The sequence below is a fragment of the Meles meles genome, chromosome 7, assembly GCF_922984935.1.
Source record: "Meles meles chromosome 7, mMelMel3.1 paternal haplotype, whole genome shotgun sequence".
Taxonomy (NCBI): Eukaryota; Metazoa; Chordata; class Mammalia; order Carnivora; family Mustelidae; genus Meles; species Meles meles.
In genome coordinates this window covers 30,238,717-30,265,504 of record NC_060072.1, presented here as the reverse complement: position 1 = coordinate 30,265,504, position 26,788 = coordinate 30,238,717, and the positions used below count along the sequence as shown (strand labels likewise).

General features: G+C 37.7%; 1 protein-coding gene across 3 annotated transcripts in view; it reads right to left on the bottom strand.

Annotated features, from left to right (window-relative positions):
• ATP2B1 (ATPase plasma membrane Ca2+ transporting 1) overlaps window positions 1-26,788 on the bottom strand; it is a 128,406-nt gene that overhangs the window by 58,920 nt on the left and 42,698 nt on the right. For all 3 annotated transcript variants that reach the window (XM_046013878.1, XM_046013876.1, XM_046013877.1), the window contains exon 2: window positions 13,372-13,797. In XM_046013878.1, coding sequence (XP_045869834.1) covers window positions 13,372-13,579 — 208 coding nt within the window. In that variant the 5' untranslated portion in view covers window positions 13,580-13,797. The remainder of the gene's footprint in view (window positions 1-13,371; window positions 13,798-26,788) is intronic.

Below are 26,788 nucleotides of genomic sequence, written 5' to 3'. Positions count from 1 at the left end.
AAAATCCTCTAACATTTTTTTTTTTAAAGATTTTATTTATTTATTTGACGGAGAGAGAGATCACAAGCAGGCAGAGAGGCAGGCAGAGAGAGAGGAGGAAGCAGGCTCCCTGTGGAGCAGAGAGCCTGATGCGGGGCTCGATCCCAGGACCCTGAGATCATGACCTGAGCCTAAGGCAGCGGCTTAATCCACTGAGCCACCCAGGCGCCCCAAAATCCTCTAACATTTTAATAACTGGATTAAATCCAGAGATTAATGAATACACAAAAAGGCAGAAAACATGACTGGAGGCTGTGGTCGGTGACTGACAGGAAATTTTGTTAAGGTGCTCTCCTCTGTGCTGAGCATAATGTAGTTGGATGGTGGATTAAGCTATGATGTCATTTAAGTGGCAACCCAATTCTTTGAGGAATTGGGAGCAACTATCCTCATCTCACAAATCTTTGTAAAACTAGAACTGCAACTCTAAAGGCAAACTCAAAGTCTGCCCATTTCTTTTTACCAACCCCCAAACCTCCCCTTATTGATCTTTAAAGGCTTGTAACTGCCATTCTTCCTTGTGTCCCTGAGGTGTAAATGCTAAAGTACAAACTTAAAGGAAGTAATTCTTATCAGAAGAAAAACAAAAGGGGGAAGGGTCCTTTCAAACTTCGCTTCAGCCATCTGAGCAGATAACCTTAACTTATTCCACCTACTAGAAAATTTAGATCCAACTTCTGTAATGAGTAAAATGACCATAAGGTCTCTGTTTATGTCTGTTTTATGCTTAAGCTTATCTATCTACATGTGTTGTAAACATGCAGCATTTTCTACCTCCAAAGTATTACTAAATTTAATTAATTTAATAAATTAATTTGTAAAAGTTCTATTTAACTGACTCAGATGTGAATTAAGAATTCAGAGAAATTTTCTCAAAAATGTAATAGAAAGTAACCCAAATGTTTTTCAGGTTTCCATGATTTGGGACCATCTATGGCAAATAAAAGCTAGCTTGAGTTTGGTTCCATGAAAATAGGCATGTCTTCAGAGTTACCAGCATTAAATATAATGTAGACAAACAACTTATACTGGTTTTACTAATCAAATAAATCCATATTATATCTGTTACAAAATCTGTCAACAAGAATAGCAGCTTGGGAAAATGGTTGATTCTGTCTAATGTCTCATGAAGCTTTTGTGGGTAATCTAAACATAACTGTTAAGAATGAGTAAACTATAGATGTAAGTAGGATAAAAAGGTTTTAGGTGAACTTTTCAAATAATCATCCCAAATCTTTTTGGTAACCTGAAACCTTAAAGTTTTGCTAAATTAAGTGATTAGCTAAGTTAAACTCATTAAATATACAGATCATTTCCAAATAAGATAAAATACTGAAACATATATTACTGAACATACAAGCTTTTTGCTTCATTTGACAGAGGAACTAGAGATATTTGAGTCTAAGAGTATATACATTTTAGGCATGCTTAAATATATTCTAAGAAAAAGCATGTTTCCAGCAATCATAAGAAAGTATTTGTAAGTCTTTCGATTCACAGAAAGCTAATGGAAAGGCCAGTTCAGAACTGTTTACTTCTTAATTAAGCTAAGGGTTAAGAATTCTAATTAATATGTGTGCTTAAAACTACTAGGAATAATAAGGGAAACATCTCCACATGCAAAAAAATTCGGATGTGGGTTTTGGTAAAAGAAGGTAGAAAGGAATAGACATGCACTTTTTTTTTCTTTTTAAAGATTTTATTTATTTGAGAGAGAGAGAACTGTGAGCAGGGGGAAGGGGCAGAGAGGGAGAAGCAGAGCCAGATGTGGAACTCGATCGATCCCAAAACCCTGGGATCATGACCCGAGCCCAAGGCAGATGCTTCAGGGACTTAGTCACCCACGTGTCCAGACATACACTTTTATTGAGGGAAAGTATGTTACAAAGTGAGACTGGTTATTTAAAAAAAGAAAAGAGGCTGGTTATTTGAAACGAGCAAAGACAGGATAAAATCTAAATGTAAAAAGGAAAGGTAGGTTTTGGTAAAGGAAGATTTGGAGATTTTAATGTGTGGTCAAGCTGGTTAAGATTAAAATAAATTTATTTAAAAATGAGTTTTAGTATGGGGAACCTAGATGGCTCAGTGGGTTAAGTGTCTGACTCAGGCTCAGGTCATGACCCCAGGGTCCTAGGATCCAGCCAGGAGAGTCAGGCCCCTGCTCACTGGAGTCTGCTTCTCCCTCTCCCTCTGCCAGCCGCCCCTCCCGCCTCTGTTTGTTCTCTCTCTCTAAATCTTAAAAAAAAAAAAAAAAAAAAAAAAAAAAAAAATCTTTAAAATAAATAAAATCTTTAAAATCTTTTAAAAAAATAAAAATCTTTAGAAATAAAATCTTTAAAAAAAGTGTTTTACTATCAAAAGGATAGTGGTACAAAATCAGAATTTTCTTTTCCTCTGTTAAAAGCACAATATTTTCTTACATTACTGATCTGCCCTTAATAAGCTATTGTCAACAAATTTCTTTACTTTTAATGTAATCTGCCGAGAAAAAGAAACATTGTGTGTTTTGTCCTCATCAGATCTTTGATTACTTTTTTAAAAAGTTGATTCTTTTCAATACTAAAGAAGCTAAGGCTTTTTACAACTATGTAACTTTCTGTATTTTCCTGCAAAATCTTTGTCACTTTGGTTAAATCAATACCCAAGTATTGTTTCACAGTGACCTGTCATCCTAAGTGTCCAAGCCTTTTGGTATTTTTGACAAACTTCTCCCAAATCAAATTCTAAAGGTAGTACTTTGATCTTGAACTAACTTTAGGTTTTTACAGAGGGTCCTTGGAACATTTCAAAGGATTTGTTTTCCTTATAAAGGAGATGTTAAATTAATTAGACTTGCCTGGTATGTTAAATTATATGGGAAGTATTGTCAAACAGGTGATGTGAAACCTTCTTAGAATATATTTGTGTGGAAATGTTAATAATGTAAGCAAAAATAGTATGAAATTTCTAAAGATCTTGTATGTCCTGATATCATGTTAACACTTCTAATTCTAGTTACTACTTAAAGTGTCTGTCACAAAAATAACCAAATCTTTATCTTGGCTGCATTATAATGAACTTTCATCGGGCATTTAGCCATGGCCATTTTGAAGTCTTTTGGTCATTTACAGACAGTTATTGTTTTATTCTGATGCTTTTACAAGTGTTCCTGAAAAACTACTTAATCTTCAAAGAGATTCAGGAAAGGACAGTTCTCTGATAACTTTAAGATAATAAAACTGAACTGTGTAAGAATTTCCAGAACTAGTGGCAAACTGAATTCAAGCAGAACAAGAATTAAAAACACAAGACTGAATGAACTGAGTAGGGTGACTCTAATTTCTATGACTTGTTTAAAACATTACTGGTTCTTTAATGTTTTGCTTCTTCAGATTTTAGGAAACCTTTTCCTTTCTCTTAAGCTATCAACAATTTGGTCATAAGCATCTTCATCAATAAAATAAAACATTTGCTTTTTCTCTCCACATGATCCCTCCAGAATATGAAAATGAGTATTTTTATCTTCATGACAATTATCTGCATAAATTCAATAAGGATCTGTTCTTCTTGTATCAGAACAGAGAAACATCTGTTATGTTACCAAAGCTTTGGCTGGAATATCATAGTTGAGAAATGTGCATAGATTCAGATAAAACAAGAAAGTTTTAAGGAGTGAAGTTTGACTTTACACAGCCAATAAAGTCCTTTGAAGGAAAAATCAATCTGGTACCTTGCTTACGAAATTCCAGCAAAATAGTTTTAAGAAGAGTCTGGATGGTTAATCACTATTCCTGCTGCACTAATGTACATAACCAGGCAAAGTTTAATGCAAAGAAATAGTTTTATTATAAAAATGAGGGTACTTGCAGAGAGAGAAAAATTATGTTTACATTTTTCTCTAATCCTGTTAATTGTCTTGGAGTTTCTGTTATAAACTTGCAAATTGGACTGGATCCTGAATTCTGATTTCCTCAAAATCTAGCTACAATTCTCAAAGGAACATTTCCAATTTTCTCTCACTTCTGATCTGGAATCAATAAGAACAAAGACTGCCCATGACTGTACTTGGAAGAGACTATACCAGGTCCTCCTGACTACCCAGATGGCAGACAAACTTCAGGGACTTAAACCCTGAACATGTACCTCATGGATAAAGAAGGTTCCATCTGACACCTGGTCCTGCTAGACATTAGAGACCTCCAAATCAGACAGACTAGAAAAAGAAGTAGCTGACATAAAGGCTGACTGCTTACTCTCTTGATGCCAAATCAAAACCTCATAGTTTAAACAGGAAACTTTTTTTTTTTCCTTCTCTTTCTTTTACTCTGGCACTGGCCTGGAAAGAGAACACCTTCATCCATTTCTCCAAGGCCATTGCTAAAGGAGGGGTTTGCCTTTCAGACTGTTGGACTTAAAATTAAAATCTCTAACCTATTAACAGTGCCATCTGAGTGCGAGTGCCCCAACTGGACTTATGTTTGTCTGTGGTGGCTATCACTCTCCTTCGGCCTATAAATGTCTCAACAAATAGTGCGTATCAAGGCAAGGCCTTTTAAGATATCTGACTGTGCCCCTAACTTCTGACAATCCAAATAAGGCACCTTCTTTGGTCAAATCCCCTGTATTTACATTATCAAATGAAAAAGGACCTAGCAGGAGGCTTTCATGACTTAGGATTCACTTCCTTTAGCAGGGTTGTACTTCCTCAGTAGGAGTACACGTAAATAAGAATATGATCAGCTATTTCTCCTTAACTCTTGGAGATACTGCAGAATCAGTCACCAAGACAATAGCTGCCCCCAAAAGAGACTTACACTCTCTGGCCAAAGTTGATAACAGGACAGTCCTTGATAATCGTTTAGCTGAGCAAGGAAGAGTCTGTGCTGTGGCCAACACCACCTGCTGCACCTGGATTAACACTTCTGGGGAAGTTAAAACTCAGTTACATAAGATCATTGAGCAACCCACTTGGCTTAAAAAGCATGCTGACCAGCCAACCTGGAATTTCCTAGTCAGCACTAGGAGATTTGGTGGCGACAGCAGGACCAAAGGAGAGTTCCAACAGCACTGGGGACAATGAGAAATACAAGCGTGGTACCCTCAAACTCCTTTCTGAGTTCAGTCCTTCCTGCTATTTCTGAAGGCCATGAAAATAATGTATCAAACAGAATTCTAGCTCAAGGCTCTCAGATGATCTAATGTTTAGAGACTTGATAAGATATGAATCTATGAATGGGAAATGCATGAGAGCCCCTCCTTTTATCTTCCCTGTTACTCAAATGTGGCCTCCATGGTTTCCACTCACTACTTAGTCCCCACTCCCTCACCCTCATATGGGACGTGACTCCTGGAAAAGGTCCCTCCAAGCACCAAAAGACACAAACAGACAAAAATATTTCCATCAAAAGGAATAACCTGATGCTTAATCAGTGATGCTTTCTGAGAAAGATCTTAATCAAAAGGGGAAAACATGAAAACGAATCAAGAAAATCTAATTTAAAATGTAGTCAGGAAGCCATGAAGGGAGAGTTCTCATGCACGTAGCACTCATCTCAACTTACATGACCAGCAGGAAGGAGGAAGATTTCCACATGCTTCAGTAAGAGCAAACTGCCCACCACTTGCAGCCAGTGAGAAACCACCATAACCTCGAACTCCTGTTCTTCTCCAGTGAAGTTATATTCAAAACAACCCTCCTCAATTTCCTACTAACAGCTGGTCTCCCCACTTTGCCTCCTCAGACTGGGCTATGGCTTGCCATAGTTTGCTTGTCCTGAATGCCAATTCCCCTGCTACTCTCAAATAGACTCATGTTTGTTTAATTAACATAACCATTTATTTTCTTTAAGGTTGACAGTCTCAGCATTATCTGCTTTTGGGGTCTGGATTCACCACTGTGGGAAGTGAAGGGTGCAGGGGCGGGGGGAGACTATTTTCATCCTATGAGTAGATAATGGCTCAAGAGTATTGTTTATATATTTGAAAAAGACATAAAATTCAAACTTTATCAAAACTTGATGTTTTGTAAGAAAACGAAGCACCACAACTTCTGTGACTAATAAAATCATGTCTCAGTTTAGGAAATGAAAAGGGGAAAGTACCGGAATGGAGGAAGCAGAAGGGCTTTAGTGACAACCATGGCTACGACACAGCAAATACCACAGTCTTAACAAGTTCTGTATGTGTCTCCGTGTGTGCACGTGCGTGTGTGTGTGTATGTGTGTGTGAGAGAGAGAGAGACGCAGTGGTGGTAGCAGCCGCCCCAACTCCTCTAAGTAAAGGCTGCAGGGAAACATGCAGACCGAGAATGTGAAAATTTATGTTTACATGCATTCTTTTTGGGAAACAAACTAATACGCTGAATTTCAAAAAAGGAGACTGCTCCTCATTTGAGGCATCACTGGTCTAAAGTGAAACGTTCGCATTCATTTCCATGGGCCAGGCACTGTGATGGGCACTAAGTAAGCACACAAAGGGAAATGAGTCAGACAGCATGCCTTTCTCTTGCGCTCGCCCTCAAAGAACTGATAGTTTTGTGGGGCAAGCTGACAAGTAACTAGTTAATCACGGCAACTTGTATTAAGTATTATGATGGGGGTGGTGAGGTAGTATGGGAAAATACACAGGGAACTGGAATCCAAATTTTAAAGGGTTAGGGACAGATGAGGAAATTCTAAGGTATCTAATTTGAGGTCTTAAGAATGATTAAGACATAGGGCACCTGGCTGGCTCCGTGGGTAGAGCATGCGACTCGATCTCTGAGTTCAAGACCCACACTGGGTGTGGAGCTTACTTAAAAAAATAATAGTAAATAAAATTAAAGCAAATAAATGGAGTAGCAAGAACCCCACTAGGCTACTCTGTACCTTTGTTCTTTTTTTTTTAAAAAAAAGAAGAAGAAAAAGATAATATGTAAAAGACCCAGAAACAAGAGTCACCTTGGCACAATAGTATTTAAGAAAACTGAAATTCTGATATGCTCAAACACTGAAGAGAAGACCTGGAAAGAAGGAACGAGATAAGAGAAGTAAGCAGGGGTCAGATCCCCCAAAAGATTTGTCAACCTAAGCAAGAGGTCAGAATTTCATTCTAAGGCCAATGCAAAACCACTACTAGTTTTAAGCAGGTAAGTGCCAAGTAACATATAGGGAGATAGGAAAAAACACCCCGAGTCCACTGTTATCTCAATTATCATAAATGAAGTCAACAGAGGAATGGGGATGCAGACAACAGACACCCTTGGGTTAAGACGAAGTTAGGAGTTAGAATTTCTAGGTCTTGCTGACCAAGAAAACAAGAGTGGGTACAAGTTTCCCGCCCAAGTCCAGGCCACCTAAAAGATGGATAATGGTTTCAATGGAAACAGGAAAAAGAGAGTGTGCTTTCAGAAAGGAAAGTATGGAAAGGTTGAGAAAATAAGAGGTCTATAACGAATCCAGTTTTCAGGCCCGAAGTCTGGGGTAAAAATACGGACTGGAACTAAAGATGTGGAAACCACCAGCATCCAGATGATGTGTGCAGTCGTAGAAGTACACGGTATTACCAGAGGAGTGTCGATGAAGAGGAGTGTGGGGAGAGGAACCGAAACCTGAGGCCCACCAACATCTAAAGGAAAGCACAGCAGGCTGATACATAACTGGGCAGAGAGGAAGAAAGCCCATAGAATCTAGCATCATGAAAACCAGAACAGAATGGTTTAAAAAGGAAACAGGGGTGCCGAGTGCGCTCAGTTGGAAAAGCATACAACTCTTGATCTTGAGGTCATGTGTCTGAGCCCTACGTTGAGTATGGAGACTACTAAATTAAATACACTTTAAAAAAATAAAATAAAAAGGAAAAATGTCTACTGCGCTCAGAAAACCAAACTTGAAAAAAACTCTAATGCTATGTTACTTCAGACTCCATCAAGGACAACTTTAAGTATACGCAACAAAGTTACAAGTGGTCAGTGTTACTACCCTCAAAAAATTCATAAGCAATGGAAACTAGTGACCTGAACAGGTATTAAATTAAATGTATAATTCTCTATTAGAGCAGTGATAAATTTCTAGGACAAAGTCACGCAGGATTATCAACATAAAATGCTTGCAGGTAACTCTACGTAAGTATTAAAATATACATGGCTGGCATACCATGGTGATGGAAATCCTTGCTGAGTGCCTTGAAAGAGCTGTGCCAACCTGTATAACCAAGCACACCCATCAGGGCATCAGAGGATTCTTGTGGTAGCCTTTAAGTCAACAATGATTCATGTTGGGCAAAGGTCTGTTTTGTTTTGTTTTGTTTTTTTAAATATGTTCCCAAGTGTGAATATTAGTTTTAGTAAGTTACATCATGAAGACCTGGTCAAAGCACACCATTACTAACAGCCTTACTTCCAGGAGGGCAAATATCAACCGCCATCTGAAACATTATGGAAACATTAGTCTGCCAGGGTAATTACTGCTGACTTTACCCGGCTTCCTACCACGTAACTCTTTTGTTTCTTTCTACCACTGTTTCCTTTTCTTATTCCCTTTGCTTTTTTTCCTCTTGCACCTAATTTTAGCAACTACCACTTAAAAAGCTTGGTGTCTCATTTACTTTCCTGACCCTTTAGAAGGCCATGAAGCCATCCATGCCTCTTACAGAGTATCACTCTGTACCCAACTTTAATTGGTATGCATTCATTGTTAACCTTTATTTAGTGCAGCAGTACTGAATGACAAAGATGCTACCAGCGTAGATATCTGCATTCTAGAAATCTCATCATTAGCCAGTCTACTCTACCATCCAATATAAAATATACTATAAATAACATAGGCACATTAAAACGGGAAAAAAAATCCCAAAAGCTAGTTTGGAAATAAAAGGATCAAGAAATAGGATTTACAACAGGAATAAGGAAGGTCACTACAGGAAAACAATAAAGATAATGAAGAAAAACCACAGGGATAACTGCATGCAGTTAGGATACTGTAAGTAAGTAATTTCATTGTAAAGTATATTCTTGGATTCTGAGGACTCCAATAGATAATAGTCTCCATTTCAGTTAACCTCAAAATTTGTACTTCCAATTCTTTTAAGAGTAAAGATGGTTAAATTTTTAATATGAAAATCACATCTGGCTCAAAACACTTTCTATCGATCAGTACACATAAAGTGTGCTTCGAATCTAGTTAAAGGGGTACTCTGCTGGAAGACAAGCAGTCAATTAGCAGGCCAAATGGGGAAGTTCACAAATACCAGCTTTCTGAACAGGCAATATTTTAAAAGGACTAACTGATCAACAGAAGCTTTATTAAATAACTCAAAATTTTTTTCACCATGAAATTCCTGCCAACAAAAATTACTATTTGAGAAGACAGAACACAGGTACCTTTTTCTCAAAACTGTTTTGCAAGCTGCATGAACTGAGCTTTTTAAACAGGTAGCACCATATAGGGGTTAAAGCATGTTCTCCATAGCTATGATGTCAAGGTCTGAATCCCTACTGTGGCACTTAAGAGCTGTGAGACTTTGGGTAAGCCCATTAACCTGTTTGTGTTGTGGATGCTTTGGTTGTAAAAAAGGTTAAGGTTGTTTTGCAGATAAAATGAGTTAGTATTTTTAACTGCCAGCAACAGCCAATCTGACACAAAAAGTGTTACCTATGTGTTACCTTCTTTTTGTTTGAGCTGTTTTTCAGAAATGTCTTCAGTTGTTCTTCCTCCAGATTGGGGAGCAATCTACCAGCCACATCCCCAGTATTTCTGATTTTCCTTTTCCACTCATTTTTTCTCTTAAGCATACATCACTAATACATTACATGTTTAGCTGTCCTGTAAATTTTTCTCCCCCTTGTAAAAATAACAGGGATTGTTTTATTCACGATAAAGTGTATGCCCAGCAGAGAAAAGTAGTAGCCTCCATGAGCAGACTATCCCAGCAATTCTAAGGTGCACACATTCTTACGCTGTATTAACACGGTTGAAATTGGGATGTAATTTAATTATACACTCACAAATTATCTTACAGTTAAAACTGTCAACACTAATTCTTTTCTTTTAGAGGGTATATCAAACATATGGCGATTAACAACCTAGATCTGATTAAAGACTGTATGTCAATGAATGATTTAGGAAAGTATTAAAGAAACAGATAAACTTCAGTTTTTACTTAATCAAAATTTACTTTTTTTTTTAAAGATTTTATTTATTTATTTGACATAGATCACAAGTAGGCAGAGAGGCAGGTAGGTAGAGAGAGGGGGGAAGCAGGCTCCCTGCCAAGCAGGGAGCCCGACATGGGCTCGATCCCAGGACCCTGAGATCGTGACCAGAGCCAAAGGAGAGGCTTAACCCACGGAGTCACCCAGGTGCCCCCAAAATTTCCATTCTTTAAAGAACCATTTTAATCTCATTTTCCCTGACTAGAAGCAGGTTATACTAACATAGGAGTACTTATTGTCTGGATCGTTTTCTTGGGCCTACAAACTCCTAGCTGATTATCCCTGGTGAGGATTTATTTATTATCATTTGCCTAGATGAGATCAGTGACAAAATGTTTATTAGCTTTCTGAATAAATTATTTCTAAATTAAACTAAAACTACTCCTCTGGTAACAATATTCCTATGAAGCCTGTGGCTGTTTTTCTTTCACCCTACAACTGTAAACACAAATATGCTTAAAATGTTTTTTTCACATTCTTTAAAAGAATATTTCAAAATGACAAACTATTCATATTTAACCAGTGAAGACAAAAGTTTCTGCAAATTTTAACAAAAATTTGTAATATGAGGAAGAAGATAAGCAAGAACTTTCCAAGAATAAAAGGGGGGAAAATATTTCATGTATCTGATAGCTTAAAGCAGCAACAACGCACATCAAATTTTGAGCGGTAAGTGAATTATTTCTAAGATCATCCACAGCTTCCATCATGCAGTAAGAAAGGTACATAACCATCACCTCCCCAAATTTTGAAAGTACTGTAGTAAATGCAAAATTTTCAGTTAACTTAAATAAACAGCCAAAATCAATGTAGGATTACTGCCCAAAATAACAACACAAAAGAAACTGTAGTGCAAACAAATGAGAATCACATCTATTAAAAATGAGAACAGACCATACAGGGGTGTTTAGTTATTAGAAGACAAGAATTCTGATTAACTAGTAGCACAGAAATGCAAAAACATGGTTGAGGGAAGTGCAGTTAAGTGGTTTGAAGCTGAAGCTCAGTATCACTTTTTATGAACAAACTATGTTGTTATATTGAGGGCTTTTTAATGGTAGCATTTCTTAACAATTTGGTATGCATGAAACATCCAACAATTAGGTGTTAGGTACAATGCAGAAAGTACATATAGTTGAATTAATGAGTCTACCAGCTGAGTACAGCATATCAATGTACAAATCTCTAAAATGGATATAAAGTGAGCTAATATTTCAAAAGGGGGTTGCATAATGAACAAGCTACAAACTTTGTCAAATTACTGTTTGTTAAAGTCCATGGGTCTGTTCCTGATTCCTAGAATTTACACCAACAGGGATCCCTGCTACCTTAAAATGGTAGAGCATATTATGGAATAACTAAGAAGTCCACATTTCTAGTAGTTCTAACTTAAGGAAAAGATCCAGAAAATACAAAAGATTTAACAGGCCTTGCAAGAAAAGGAACATACTCCAAGTGATCAAGGAAGCCCTTTTCAGACATGAGTGAATATGGATACTGGCTTCCTCAAGATTATGCCACCTCAGAAAAAATATTTACCTACCATTAAAACAATTAAGAATTCAAACAGCAATAATACACACACACAAGTTTAAAGAATTTTTGATGTGATTTAAAAATTTCTAACACTTTTGGAAGTAACTTTTAGCCGTTACTTTAAATTTTATCACATATATTATGGTATGGCATAAGATGTTTAAAAAAAAAAAAAAGTTAAGAAAAACATTTTTGGGGGCACCTGGCTGGCTCGGTCAAAAGAACATGTTACTCTTGATCTCAGGGCTGTAAGGTCACATACAAGCCACACACTGGGTGTAGAGGGTTACTTAAAAAATAAATAAACTTAAAAAAAAAAATCTGTCTAATTTCTCTGGAACTTGCTTTGGAATATGTACTAAATACTTTAACTTTTTTTTTTTAAGATTTTATTTATTTTTTGATAGAGAGAGATCACAAGTAGGCAGAGAGGCAGGCAGAGAGAGAGAGGGGAAGGGAAGCAGGCTCCCCGCTGAGCAGAAAGCCCGATGTGGGGCTCGATCCCAGGACCCTGGGATCATGACCTGAGCTGAAGGCAGAGGCTTAACCCACTGAGCCACCTAGGTGCCCCAAATACTTTAACTTTTAACATTAATACTTTCCCATCCTTACTAAAGTACAATCACCAGTCATCATTATGTATCCTCCTCTGTAATTTGGAAAAGCCTTTCTGAAACTTCCTAACTGTAATTTTCTTATCAACATGATGAATGTATAAAAAAGGTCACCTATCTCAAGCCATTTCAAAGGCCATAATGCAATGAAGTCATAATGACTTCTCTTGATTCTCAAAAGGAAACTTACTACAAATTGAGAATTATGAAACCAAAGATTTCTTTGAACACAGGGAAATTGAACATAATTCTAAGACTTGAAAATTAGTTTTAATCAAAGGAACTGTCTGCTAGGTAAAAAAAATTTAAAAAAATGGCATCTAATCTACTCCATTTGCTTTAGGACCTTCTGAACTAATTTATTAAAGTTTAAGTTAAAAACAACGTGGTCAGCTACTGGCAATGACAACTACTTCAAGCCACCTTATAAAATGAAGGCTAAGTGAGCAGGGTTTATTTCCACTGAATCCCCTGGGGGCTACCCAGCCTGGTTCCATTCTCTATAGCTCCAGTGGAAAAGCAATCTTGTTACTGTAAACAAGCAGCAGCAATAAGCACACTAGTACAAAATATTTCCTCCCACCAACTTAAATATATACATCTGTAACATTATTTCCTGATCTAAAGTTACTTTAATTGCACCAATCAGAGAGCTAACCCACCCACCTTAATGTCACTAAAATTATGATATACTCATACTATATATATATATATATATATATATATATATATATATATAGTATTTATATATAAATATATATAGTATTTGGCTCATAAATAAACCTATATATATATATACACACACACACACACACACACATATATATATATATATATATGTTTATTTATGAGCCACTATAGTATTTGGCTCATAAATAAACCTATATATATATATACACACACACACACACACACACACACACATATATATATATATATATATAGGTTTATTTATGAGCCAAATTCCTAGTGCTCTCCATACAGAGAGCTAAAAACAAACATAACACAACTCACCTTCATTGGGAGATGTTTTCAACCTGCTACAAATGCCATAGACATCTCCATAGCTTTCCTGTATTTTTCGTAATGCATCTGTAGACCTGAGCTCCATGAGAGCCCGCAGCTCCGCGAGCGTGATTCCAAAGTCTCCGTCATGATTAGCTTCCTTCAAAGAGTTTTTTACTCCACTATATGCAAGTGAATTGTTTGCCATATCGCCCATTACAAGAATAATTTATTAGGAGGAAAATGTTTCCCAAAAGACTCTAATTTTCACTTGATGTATTTCCAAGATGAAAATCTTTTAAATATGAAAGTCCTTCTTAAACCAAACACTCATTGTATGATTTTGTAGAGCAGCATCAACAGCACTTCCCAGAGAAGTATCTTGACCTTTGGCCCATGACTTGTTTCTTCATATCAATCATGAGATGTACACATCTGCAAGAAAATATTTAAAAGTTAATACAATCCCTCTTTAATAGCATTATGCATACAAGCATATTTTCTAAATATCATTCAAGCAGCTAATCAAAGTACACATTTAATTATAGAAATATTTTTAACTGTAGTCTCATGCCTGTGATGTGTTTTGCATGACAAAATATCGAAGTATAACTCCTAAATAAAATTGTATTTCAAGACACTAGATCTCACCATTATTAAATGGAAACGCATTTCACATGACTGAATTTTATGTTCCATTCAGTATCACTGTTATTAACAGTTATCACTCAGCACTTACATTCCAAGCACTATTTCTTTAAATTCATTCTCTCATTTAATCATCACAATTTAATCCCATGAAGTGTTATTACTCCCTCTCTACTGAGAAGAATAAGCCTCAGAGAATTTCAGTAGCTTCTGCATAGCTAACGAATGCCTAAAAAATGGATGAGCTGGGATGTCTCCAAACCCATGTTCTTTCTAACACATGAACCCTTCTTTCTGAACCTTTCATACAATATAGACCCTGAAAAGACAAAAAACACAACAAACAATATGCTTTCCTGAAGTCCTCCTTGGCCACTCTGCAGCACCACCATCTTTTGGCTTTCTAAAACTATCTTCCATGATTTCTGTCGTATGTCATTACCTCAGGTCTTGCCTTGACCACCTACCCCAAGAAATTCTCTACCCCTTATCACTCTTTGTCATTATGCTACTTCTTAGTCAGCCTTTATTATCTAAAATTACCTTGTTCATTTATTTGTCAGGTTTGCCCACTAGTATATTCTGGGAATGTAGAACCATGCAAGGCACATGGCAGATGACCAGTGTTTAAGCAATGAATGGATGCATTACTTTAATTTTCCCTATAATACTTTCAAGTTCTCCTTGTAATCTAAGCCACCTAAAGATGTATATGTTCAGCTCTTGTCTCCATCTATGTCCTTTAGCCATCTCAATGTTAACATGCTCAACACTGGTTTCATCTTTTCTTTTTAAGGATTTTATTTTAGAGAGAGAGAACGCACACACATGTTCACAAGCAGGGGAAGTGACAGAAGGAGAGGGAGAAGCAGGCTCTCCACTAACCATGGACCCCAACGCGGGGGCTAAATCCCAGGACCCTGGTATCATGACCTGAGCTAAACGCAGATGCTTAACCAACTGAGTCACCCAGGCGTCCCAGCAACACTGGATTCATCTTATTCCCTAAGCAGAGAACTACCTTCCTCAATCACCATTGTCCTAATCGATTACCTGGGCTTGAAATCCTAAGTTGTCTTTGATTCCATCCACTTCAGCTTCAGTCACTGAGTAAATTCTCCCTTTGAAAAGCTCTTTTCATGTAACGTTTTTCTTTCTGATCGAGTCCCTCCTTCACAAGTTATAATCACTACCCCCCAGGTTCTCTTTCATTCTAATTTCTCCTTTATCCAAAGGTGTGCATTTTGCTGCTACATTTAGTTTTTAAAACAGGCTTCACATCACTATACCTAAACTTATAGGGTGAAAAAACAGTCCCATTGCTCATGCCTATTTAGCACTGAAACCTAAGCTCTAATTTACCTATTCAATCTCTCTTCTTCCTCAAATACCCCACTCCCCAATATTTAATAAAATGTTCAATGATTGGGAACCAGAAAAGATTACTGGCGAGTGCAATTAATCTTCATCTATTAAACTGTTATATGGTATGGGGTTCTCATACTTCAATATGCATCAAAATCATCTACAGGTGATTAAAATATAGATGGCTGGGTCTCATCTCCAGAGTTCAAATTCAGCAGGATTAGGATGGGTTCCATCATTTGCTTTTCTAACAAATTCCCACGTGATACAGATGCTATCAGTCCACAGAGCATACTGTGAGAACCAGTGGATAGGAAAATGGGTTAAAAACTCTGAATTCATACTAGGTGGTTGAGGAAAATTTGCTTGCCTCGGGTTATATGTGCAAGGATGTGATAGCTATAGATTCTCTAAGACAGTTTTTCATTGCCCGCTTCCTCCCACTTCAAAAAACTCTCTTGCTTGCCCAATTATTACCAATTTTACTTATCTCAGAAGCAGCGTAGGCTGCCTCCTACTCACATATCAATTATTATAATAACCTGATTCCCAAAACTAGAGAGGGTGGTTATTTGACAATCTCCCTGAGTTTCCAAATCCAAACTTTGCCAGCATCTGAGTTATCACACCAATCCTAAAGTAAGTTATTATTGTTCAAGAGAAAAAAGAATTAAGACTGTGTGTCATCAGTCTTCTGGTTTCCTCCACAAAGAGGAATTTTCCTCAATGGTAGCTTCCTATCCCATCAATTACCACTGCGGTAAAATAAGCTGCCTCACAGATTTTCCAAGAGCCACTGGACATATGTAGTTTCTTCACCTTTCTACCTTCTTTTGGGAGCCAGATTTCTGCAAAACTCATACATTCTGGTCTGAGTTATTAGGGTAGGGGCAGACCCCCAGATTAAAAAAAAACAACAACAAACAAAAAAAACCCCACAAAAACCTGCTCCTGTTCCAAGTGCCTGGGGAAGGGTAAAGAACCGATTAGTTTTGGATTCAACTGCAGAGCTTTATTGCTGTCACACAAAACCCAAATCCTTCACGTCAGCTTCTGACAATATTAAAACTACTCCTCTCTGCCAATCATCTTTCAACAGCATGCAAGCAGGAGAAATGGGTGTTACTTACTGGGTTCTCTTAAACTTCTCAACAATAAGGACACATAATAGAGCTGGGATCTGAATTTCTATTTCTGACTCGAAAGCCATGCTCCTTCCACTATACTGCCTCTACTTTATGTCTTCACATTTATTAGGTTCAAACAGAAACTGTGCTAGGTCAAAAAGTCAAATAATGCCAAATGTACCAATGTATGTAATAAAAGCAGAATTCTAGACACTGTAGTGGATATTTGTTATCTGCCAACTCAGCATCCTTTCCCGCACTTTCCAGCAATAATTCCCACTTTTTGTTTAGGGATCTGCCCTTCCCGGACTCTCAAAGCAGTCCCCTTGTGGTTCCCTCCCACATCCAAACATTCCCCTGGCCACAACTGTAACTGGTTCAGGAATGTGCATATGACCCAACAAAGGCCAAAAGGGAGGAAGGAGGCTTCTGCTGTGAGTCTGGGCGAAGAGACTTATCTCTTCTTACTGAATTTAAATCCGAGATGTAGAAAGCCTCTGCAAATGGATCCAAAAGGGAAGGCGAGACAGAGGGAGGAAAGGAGAGAAGCAAGGAATGTGCTGGTCAGTGCTGGATCACTTGAGCCCCTTGGTCAATCAGTGGCTCAAGTCTGTCCTAGCCCTTGATTTTCTTGGTAATTTATCAATAAACTTCCTTCTGGGGTTGAGTTTTGTGCCACTGTGCAAGCCACATAGCTTTGATAAGTACATGATTACCAGTTATGTCCAGTTCCCCCACTGTTTAAAGAAAGAGAAATCCAAGCAAAATCACCAAATGCAAATGAGCCACTTTCCAAAAGTCTACTATTTGAATTTACAATTACCTACATGTTCTATTTATCAGGCTATTGTCTATTTTTAGATTGTCTATGGTCTCCTCCACTATTTTCCTCCCTATCCACTTTCAACCCTCCATTCACCAAACTAGTGGATTCACAAAAATGCTTAGGACAACAAAAAAGTTTAGTTTTTTCATTTGTTAGCTACAAAATGACAATCAAGATGGGGACACACTGTTTGGGACTGAGATATAACAGAATGTGTAAGATGTTTTTGCTTCTCTGTGTTGTCTGAAAGATTCTGATCTTCCATTTGAAAAGTTTAAGGAGAAATGTTATGTGGAAGCTGAGGACCCCAAAGAGAGGGATTTTACAGAAAACACACAGGAGCTCTACGGAGTTCTCTTGGTCTATATAACTTATCCCTCAATCACTAGATGACATCTCTGGTCAAATCACTACTGGTAGTCTTTGAGGGATTATGAAAAAAGAAAAGAGGTAGTTTCAGACTGGAGTTAGGCAAAAACAGTAACAGTTTTCAAAAAGAAGGATTAGTTAGGATGGATTCCAACTGACACATAAGCTTTAGTAGGAATGAGCAGGGCCCTCCACAGAAAACCGAAAAATGACTGTGAGGTTCTAGTAATGGGTGAAGCTCATAAAGAGACAGCTTTGTTAATTACAAGTTCAATTCCTTCTTTCACAAGAACACTTTACCTGTGGATGGTGAAATGGTTGTATGGACGTTATCTAGACTCAACAAGGATAACCACAAAAAACTGATTATCAGAAAAACTCCAAGAAACACAGGGCAACAGTTAAGTAAGGTATGGGATGAACTACGAAGCTGGACAAAATTCAGAGCTCTTAAAGTATTATATAGTATTATATATAGAAATATAGAAAACATTATAGAAAGTATTATATAGTAACATGAGATTTTTGCAGACAAAGATACAAAATGAATGCTCCTAGGGGCGCCTGAGTGGCTCAGTGGGTTAAAGCCTCTGCCTTCGGCTCAGGTCATGATCCCAGGGTCCTGGGATCGAGCCCCACATCGGGCTCTCTGCTCAGCGGGGAGCCTGCTTCCTCCTCTCTCTCTGCATGCCTCTCTGACTACTTGTGATCTGTCTGTCAAATAAATAAATAAAATCTTTAAAAACAAAAAAAAAAAAAACAAAAAAAACAAAATGAATGCTCCTATAACTAAGTGTATTATAACAAAGAGGAACAACCTGGAAGGCATTACTAGGTTTCTAATTCCTAACTTCTAAACCATTGTTGATGATTCATCAACACAGAAGTTATGTTTCCCCAATCTATAGATGGCTTAAAGCCAGGTAAGCCAGCGAATGTTAGATGACAGAATCGGGATTCAAAAAGACAGGTAGGAACGACAATTAAGTGCATTGTCACAAAGTGCACTTACTGATGTTAGTTAACATGATGTAAGTGCTTTTCACTGGGCCCCCAAAGAGAGTATGTTCTTAGGCAGCAGTGACAGGAGCCTAACACTGGTAAAGATAGGTAACAGACCATTCTGCTTCACCCTGGACAAACACACACAATAAGATTAATGGCTCATCTATAAAAATGCATTTACAAAAACAGTACCCACCTCTTTAAATGTGTTAATATACATAAAACTATTTGAACTTAGCCTGGCACACAGTTAATGTTTAAAAACGTTAGCTCTTTTTTAGTGTTAAGAATATTTACCCTGCTCTCCTCAGATGAGGACTGCCCAGACATTTCAGATGAGGAGTGTTTAAAGAAGTAAGATTTCTAAACCTAGAGGAAAAGAGGATTCTCATGATACTCTAATATCAAAGAAGCTCTGCTATACAGATAGAATACGAAGACTGAATGTCTCAAAAAGAGTGATGAATGAAGACTTCTTTTTGTATTATACGTAACAGGCCTACTAGGTCAGGAGTGAACAGCCATGGTCTACGTACTATAACACAGTTAATAATAAAGAGAATGTTGAAGAGTCAGGAAACCAGTGCATCAAAGAAATGGGAGGAAATCTAGTCTAGGGGAGAATGAGTTGTGACAGCAAACTTCAAACATGTGACATTCCGCAGTGTAGAAAAGGAACCCGATGCATTTTGTGGCCCACTGAAGGACACAAGTAGAATGAAAGGAAAGAAAGCTACAGAGAGGTAGTCTTTGGCTACATAAACCAGAACTCTAACAAGTTATCAAAATCTGAAAAGGTCTGTTAACAGTTAATTTTAAGGCAACATGACTGGATCACAAGGAGCTCAGATACCTGGTTAAACATTATTTCTGTGTGTACCTGTGAAGCTGTTTCTAAATGAGATTAGCATTTGAACGGGTAGACCAAGTGAAGCAGACTGGGGCATCGCCCAACGCATACAGGGCCTGAATGGACTAAAACAGGAAGAGGGAACTCATACCACCACCTCTGAGCTGAGACAGCAATCTTCTGCCCCCAGACTGAAAGTGACACCACTGGCTTTCCAGGGGCTCTTGTTTGCAGAAGGCACATCGTGGAATCCCTCAGCTTCCATAAATGCCTGCGAAAATTCCTCGTTAATAAATCCCTGTATGTGTCTATTTTGGATTGGTCTGTTTCTCTGGAGAACCCTAACTAATAAAGGGCCTCTGGGTCAGAGGACACTCCCTAGCCCTGGAGCTGATCATGCAAGATATTGGAAGAATTATATGGAAGAGCACTCAATACTTAAAGATAACCCATGCCCTTTTTTGTGACAGCTCTAAGCTTTAAAAACCCATTCCTACTTTATTTTTTTTTTTTTTTTTTTTTTTTTAAAGATTTTATTTATTTATTTGACAGAGAGAAATCACAAGTAGGCAGAGAGGTAGGCAGAGAGAGTGAGAAGGAAGCAGGCTCCCTGCCAAGCAGAGAGCCCGATGCGGGACTCGATCCCAGGATCCCGAGATCATGACCTGAGCCGAAGGCAGCAGCTTAAACCACTGAGCCACCCAGGCGCCCAAAAACCCATTCCTACTTTAAAAGGTGACTCCACTGGCCTAATAATGCAGTAAGCACGCTTTATACACATATACAACTCACTTCTGTTCAGCACTCCATTCTCCATTGATTCTGTTCAGGTTTTAAAAATAAAGACTCCTTTTAGGCAAGATTACTTCAAAGACAACAAACCCCAGGGGGGAAAAAAATTCTTCCTTGAACATAATGTATGAAAGATACCATCTAATTTGAAGATCTGCTAATTGTGATCACAAGCTTAAGAAAGTCATGTAATTAATTTCAACTCTAAATTTAAAACAAACTGGTTATAAACCAAAAGTGATGTATTTGTTAGAAGCGAATCCTTTCATTTAAACTTCAATTTCTCTCTTAAAATGTCCTCTGAATCAACTAGCTACAGATTCCCAAGTATTCTTAATTTTTTTCAAATCATTCCCAATTCATAATGAAATTTCAAAACATAAAAAGTTGTAGTCCTAAATCTTACTCTTCAATTTTCTAATACTTCTATCATGTTAGTAAAGAATGATACATAAACTAATTCAGTACATGAAGTTACCTTTGATTTCATATACTCTTTCCCAAAGATATTCAAATAGTTTTCTTAAGGTATCCAAACTGAAATATCTCAATGAATGTCTTTGGGTTTTCATTTGACATACTAAAATAAATATTCAGTCAAATCTCCCATTTACTAGCTCTAATACATCTCAGTAAATTTTAAAAACTAAAAAAATCAATATTTATAAAGGTTCTTAATGAACGACTGATTTTATAGGATCACGAATTATGGATCTGGGGTTTTAAAAAGCTAAACCTAAAAGACAAGATTATTTTCATTCACTTAATAAGAGAATTAATTATTTAAAAGTTTCCGTGTCAAAATAAAATACTAACCATAAACAAATTTTAAAAAGCTAACATTCTGTTAAAAAATGGTTACAAAGGCAAGAAATCATAGAACTTAACAGATGAAAGGGATGTTGACCAAATCTAATTGCTCATTTTATAGCCAATGAAACCAAATACACATAATCTATTTCCAAAAAGAGTAAAAGATACTTATCAAAAAAGAAAGCAAACATTAAATACTCAAATTAGAGTAAAAGACCAAATTTAAGTCATGGGTAAATCATAATGTACATGTTGTAAAGAGGCTACCAGCACGTACAAAGATGTCACTGTACTTCAAAGTGGACCACATTTAACTGACAAAAAGCTAAAAAACTGCTTTGGACTGCAGCCTTTCAAAAAAGAAAACTCAAGAATCTCCATTTTCTTAGTTTCATTCTTTTTTTTTTAACATAAAAATTAACCCAACTTCCTTTGTAGACAAGTAGTTGTGAGGAGAGGGATAACCAGCTTTTCTAGCTGTTTCTCACTGTGGCTGCTATTAGCATTTTATTATCAGCACTATCTCATAAACTAAGAAATCCAGGTGGATCCACACTGCCCCACCCTACTCCATTAGATAATAGCAGTGACCTTCAGTCCTCAGGCAGGACAACCTAAAACTCGCCACCTTAAATGTCCCCTGGAAGCTTGAACTGCGTAACTGCTATGTAACTTAGCCTAAATTTTGGCCCATTAAGCTTAAATTTTACTAAAAGACAAAAGCCATGCCTTATTCATCTTTGATCTCCGTATCTTACCAAGAGGTACTATGATCATTCAAAATATAGTCACTTTCTAAAAAAAAAAAAAAAAAAAACAAGAAAAAAACCATTATCCTTATACACATCCTATAACTGTAAAGTCTTTCAACAAGTCAAACAATTTTTAATTAGAAATGATAAAAATGTATGGTAAACTACTAAATATTGAAGTACTGCCTTGTAGTATCAGATTAATGGCAGGGCTATCATGAATGGTCATGTTTCTTTTACAAAGTTCTGTTATGCTCAAGTTATTTCATTAAAATGCTCCAAAGAACCAAGGGATAACTCAATTTGAATATTCTCTGAGCTCACATTTTTTACTTTTTTTTTTTTTAAGATTTTATTTATTTATTTGACAGAGAGAAATCACAACAAGGCAGAGAGGCAGGCAGAGAGAGAGAGAGGGAAGCAGGCTCCCCGCTGAGCAGAGAGCCCGATGTGGGACTTAATCCCAGGACCCTGAGATCATGACTTGAGCCGAAGGCAGTGGCTTAACCCACTGAGCCACCCAGGTGCCCCATTTTTTACTTTTTTTAAGAGGCTTAAAGAAAGCATACACACTGCACAAAGGGACATAAAAGACTACAGAGCCTGTTTAGAAAAGTTATATCAGGTGAGTAAAGAATGATAGATAAACTAGATTAAATTCAACAAACATGATTTCAGTTTTCTAGAACTGATAAAACAGAAAATAAACATTGTCTTCAATGTCTGATTTATTAGTCTCACAGGATTCATAAATACCATCGCTGCGTCTGAGTTGACTGAAATTAGTCTCTCTCCCCTCAGTAAATTACTTACCATCTACTAGACTCTTCCAGAGGCACAGACTAAGTACACCACTTTGAAGGGCAAGCCACAGCTGCTGCCAGTGATAAATTCAGCACCAGCACTTTGGCAAATCTCTCAGGGTGGGCAGCAAGTAGATGAGAAGAGGGGAGGCACTAATTTGTTCTTCTAGGATAGCTTTTATTGCACAGCAGCAATGATTGGTTTACCTCTCTGTCCTCCCCAATGAACTGTGAACTCAAGGCAATTTGTGGCATTTAATTTTAACCCCTAGCACTGTCTGGAATACGGTAGGTACTTAATGTCTATGTTTGATCCTTAAGCTAAAAATCAATTGAAAAACAGGTTTTGTAACAGTAAACAAGGTCAATTTAAATAGAACAAAACCTGATAACCCTACATTTAAAATAATATGCAAGGCATGCAGGGTCAGTCAAGAGAAAGTCACGGCATTCAAGGACTTTCAAACCACCTTGATATGTAACATATACAAACGTTCCTTTCCTTTAAATCATTTCAGACAATATTAGTTAAAAGGTATTTAAGATTTTCCAATGAGCTATACAAGGACTGCTACATAGCAATGACTCTTAACCAAGGTTCTAGACCCTTGAGGCTATGAAAAGTATTAACGCGGAGTTTCAATATTTCATAAAGCCCGGAGTGATACATTTACTTGAGAAACAGTTTGTTAGGATTATCCATACTAAATTAAAGTTATACCAAATCAATATGGTAAATCAGGTCAGCCACTACCTCTAAGTAACACATAAAAATCTTACCCAGTTAGGGTCAGTGGATAAGAAGATCCTCAACTCTGAAATCTACCATCCTTTCCGAAATTTGCAATTTCTACTTCACTCTAGCTTTTTCTCCTGGGCTTCGCTGAAACTACTCTTCAAGGTGACTACGGACTCCTCTTGTTCTAAATCTAAGGGACATAGTCTGTCCTCACCTAAACTACCAACAACCTTTGCCACTGGTAACCACCCCCCCACCCACCGCCCCCCGCCAAACGTTCTGCTGCCTTAATTTCTCTGATGCTCCATTTGCGTCCTCACCACACCACCATCTCTGGCTGCCTGTTTTCGTTTTCCACTGTTTGTCCTATTCTTGAACAACTGTCAAGGGAGTCAAATGGGGAGGGGCTGGGTGGTGCTGTCAGCCTGACCGTAATTGCTTTCATCTGTTCTTAGTGAGAGCGTGAGATCAGTTGATAGATAATAGTTAAAATTTATTTGCATGGGCATTTACAAGGTTTATTTTTTGGTCTCTCTCATATTTTAGAATTTCACAATTCAATTAAAATGGTAAAACCACACTACAGCCGTCTGGCTCGGTGCAGGTGTGAATAAAATCACCTCGTTTCCTTTTCCTAGCCTGAAACACAACTCCTATTCCCCACAGCCTTTAGTTTAAAAAGAAATATGTCAGCCCAAAGCACAAGAGATTCTATAAATTGATGATTCATCCCCCTCCCTGGGACTGTAAGACAATTATTCTTGCTTTTGATAGCACAGATTATTTGTTTATGCCAACAAAGTACTTAATTAAACAGAGTATGTGATAAAATTTTAATGTGAATGATCCCAAACACAGATATCTTGACATTCACTCTAGGCATTTTTGCTTTATGGTCAAGTCCGTTGGAGTCGTCATATCCCAAACCCTGATGATACCCGTATCTCGAACAAGGTTGTTCTGGTTTTGCAAAGTTGTACTTCCACAGTCAGAAACCACAATCCTCCTGAATGCAACACAGCCAGGATAAACTGGAAAGTACTGGGTCACGTACTGGATTATTAAGATCATTTCCATACTAATTCCACAGACTTCAGATCAGTGGTTCTCAAACGTCAGCGAGCCTCAGAATCCTGGGAAGGACTTGTTCAAACGGGATTTGCTGGACTCCCCCCGCAGAGTTTCAATTCGGTAGTAGATCAGGGGTGGGGGCCCAAGAATTTACATTTCCAACAGCTTCTCAGGCAACGGAGATCCTGATGCTACTGCTGCACCAGTGTGGACCACCGGGCCCTGAACTATGGCTGAGGAACCAACTGTTGGATTATCACTATCACCTTCATCCAAAGTTCCCTGTCAATTAAATTATATAAGCAAAGTACTTACGGCTCCTCGCTATGTTATTCTCAATTTGCATGAATAATTGAAACCAGACCATACTCTAAAAATATTCTGTGAGCTGTTACTTGAAATTGCTTTGATTTTTAATACCAAGTATACTGATAGCCACTAAAAATAATTTCTTTCATTCAAAGAAATAGATTCATATTGTTTCATTTTGAGCATGTAAAATGATTTTAAACACCTAAAAGTATTATATTTTAAGACATTTAACAGAGAACTATAATTTACATACCTACCTTCTCCTACTGCCCTCCTAAGTAAACTATCCTTTGTCTTCTCCTGTTCTACTGTTCGATTTAGGCATTTCAAGAACTCTCACCCTAACAGTGACCATTTCCTAGTAAAAGGGAAGCCTTTGAAAAGCTCTTTTATATAATCCTGTACAGCTTACCACCAAATGTAAGAACATATTATATCTCCAGTTACATATGAGAACGAAATGTTCTATCATTTTCTAGTTTCACTGGTTTGAGAATGTGAGCTATAGTCAAGGAAGAGATTTCTAAATTAAACCAGTTTTTCCCCCCTTCTGTTCAGGAGCAAGAAGGCAGTATGAACACTTGAATGTCACACCAGCTGCTCTCTCAGCCCACTCAGTCCTTCGGAGCTTCTATCCTGTCAGTTCACAAGAACCTACACTTAAATGCTTAAGGAAACAGGATGCTCATTATGTCACTGAACGAGCTCACAAAAATAAAGCTGGCAATATTTAGAGAGGCAGAACTCTTATCTGTAAATTTAACATGAGCTTTGTTTTCTTAATTAAAAAACTGTAAATTTCAAGGATTTTTTTATCCCAATATTTAAACAACTGAATGCAGAAATAAGGAGAGACACTTTCCCATTTCTTTATCTTCTTTCTCTCTATTTACACGGTCTGAGAGCTGATGGTCTTTTGCAATTTCCAGCTGTAGTTACTGAAGAACAGAGCGGTAAATCAATACCCACTTTTGCAACACATTCAAAGATTCTGGTTGAAAAATAAGGTAAGCTGTATTTTAAGAGGGTGTTAGGCAAGAATCTTAGAGTTAATTCACCAAAGTGCAAAGAATAGTGGAGATCAAGGAATGTGTTGAACCACAAGCACTCCATCCCATCACCCCGACGATCCTTCAAGCTGGTTTCACACAATTCCTGACCTTCATTCCAAGACTTTGATTTGTACTCTGTGACTGCTCTTCAAGGGTAGAACCACATATTAAAAAATCATTATCATTTGGAACTGTCCTATTTTCAAGATTCTTCTCTAGTACAACTTATCTGTTTCTTTTCATTTACACAGAACCCTATGAACACTTTCTGACCTCCAGGCTCAAAGGAAGTCAAGACCCCTTCTGATCATACTTGCCTCCCTAAAAAAGCTAAGTTCCCAATGGTCAGTGACTCCGGTTTTACTCTTAAATCTCACTTGCTCTTTTATCCTCCCACTAAATCCCATTCCGTTAATTAGCTACCTCTGAACAGACAGACCGTCTGGCTGAGCAACGCTGGTTCAAATTTTTAAGACAGTTCTTAGTTCCACTGGAAACTTATTTTTTTTTTCAGTTCCATATGATGCACTGATACATCTCTGTCTTCCTAGCCAGTTCCTCTTTCTCTTCCAAGTCTCCTAATTACTCCAGCTCATCTCTACCAGGCTACGAGAGGTCTCCTGACACCTTATCTCCCCGTCTTTGCAAGCCACGGCCACCCACTTATAAGTGCACTGGCTCCTTCACTTAGCCTAACCAATATTCAGATACACTCTACCACAAAAAAGGTGCCTCCCTCTCATCCCCCTAAAGCCTCACCTGGATTCTGCTAACCAAGTGATCCTTCCCCACCCCACCCCCTTGCCACACCCCTTGATAAGGTCCATTCTTACTGCTTCCTGGTCACCCTTTAACCTTGAACCCTAGCAAACGGAATCCATCCTCACCAGTCCTGAGCTGGC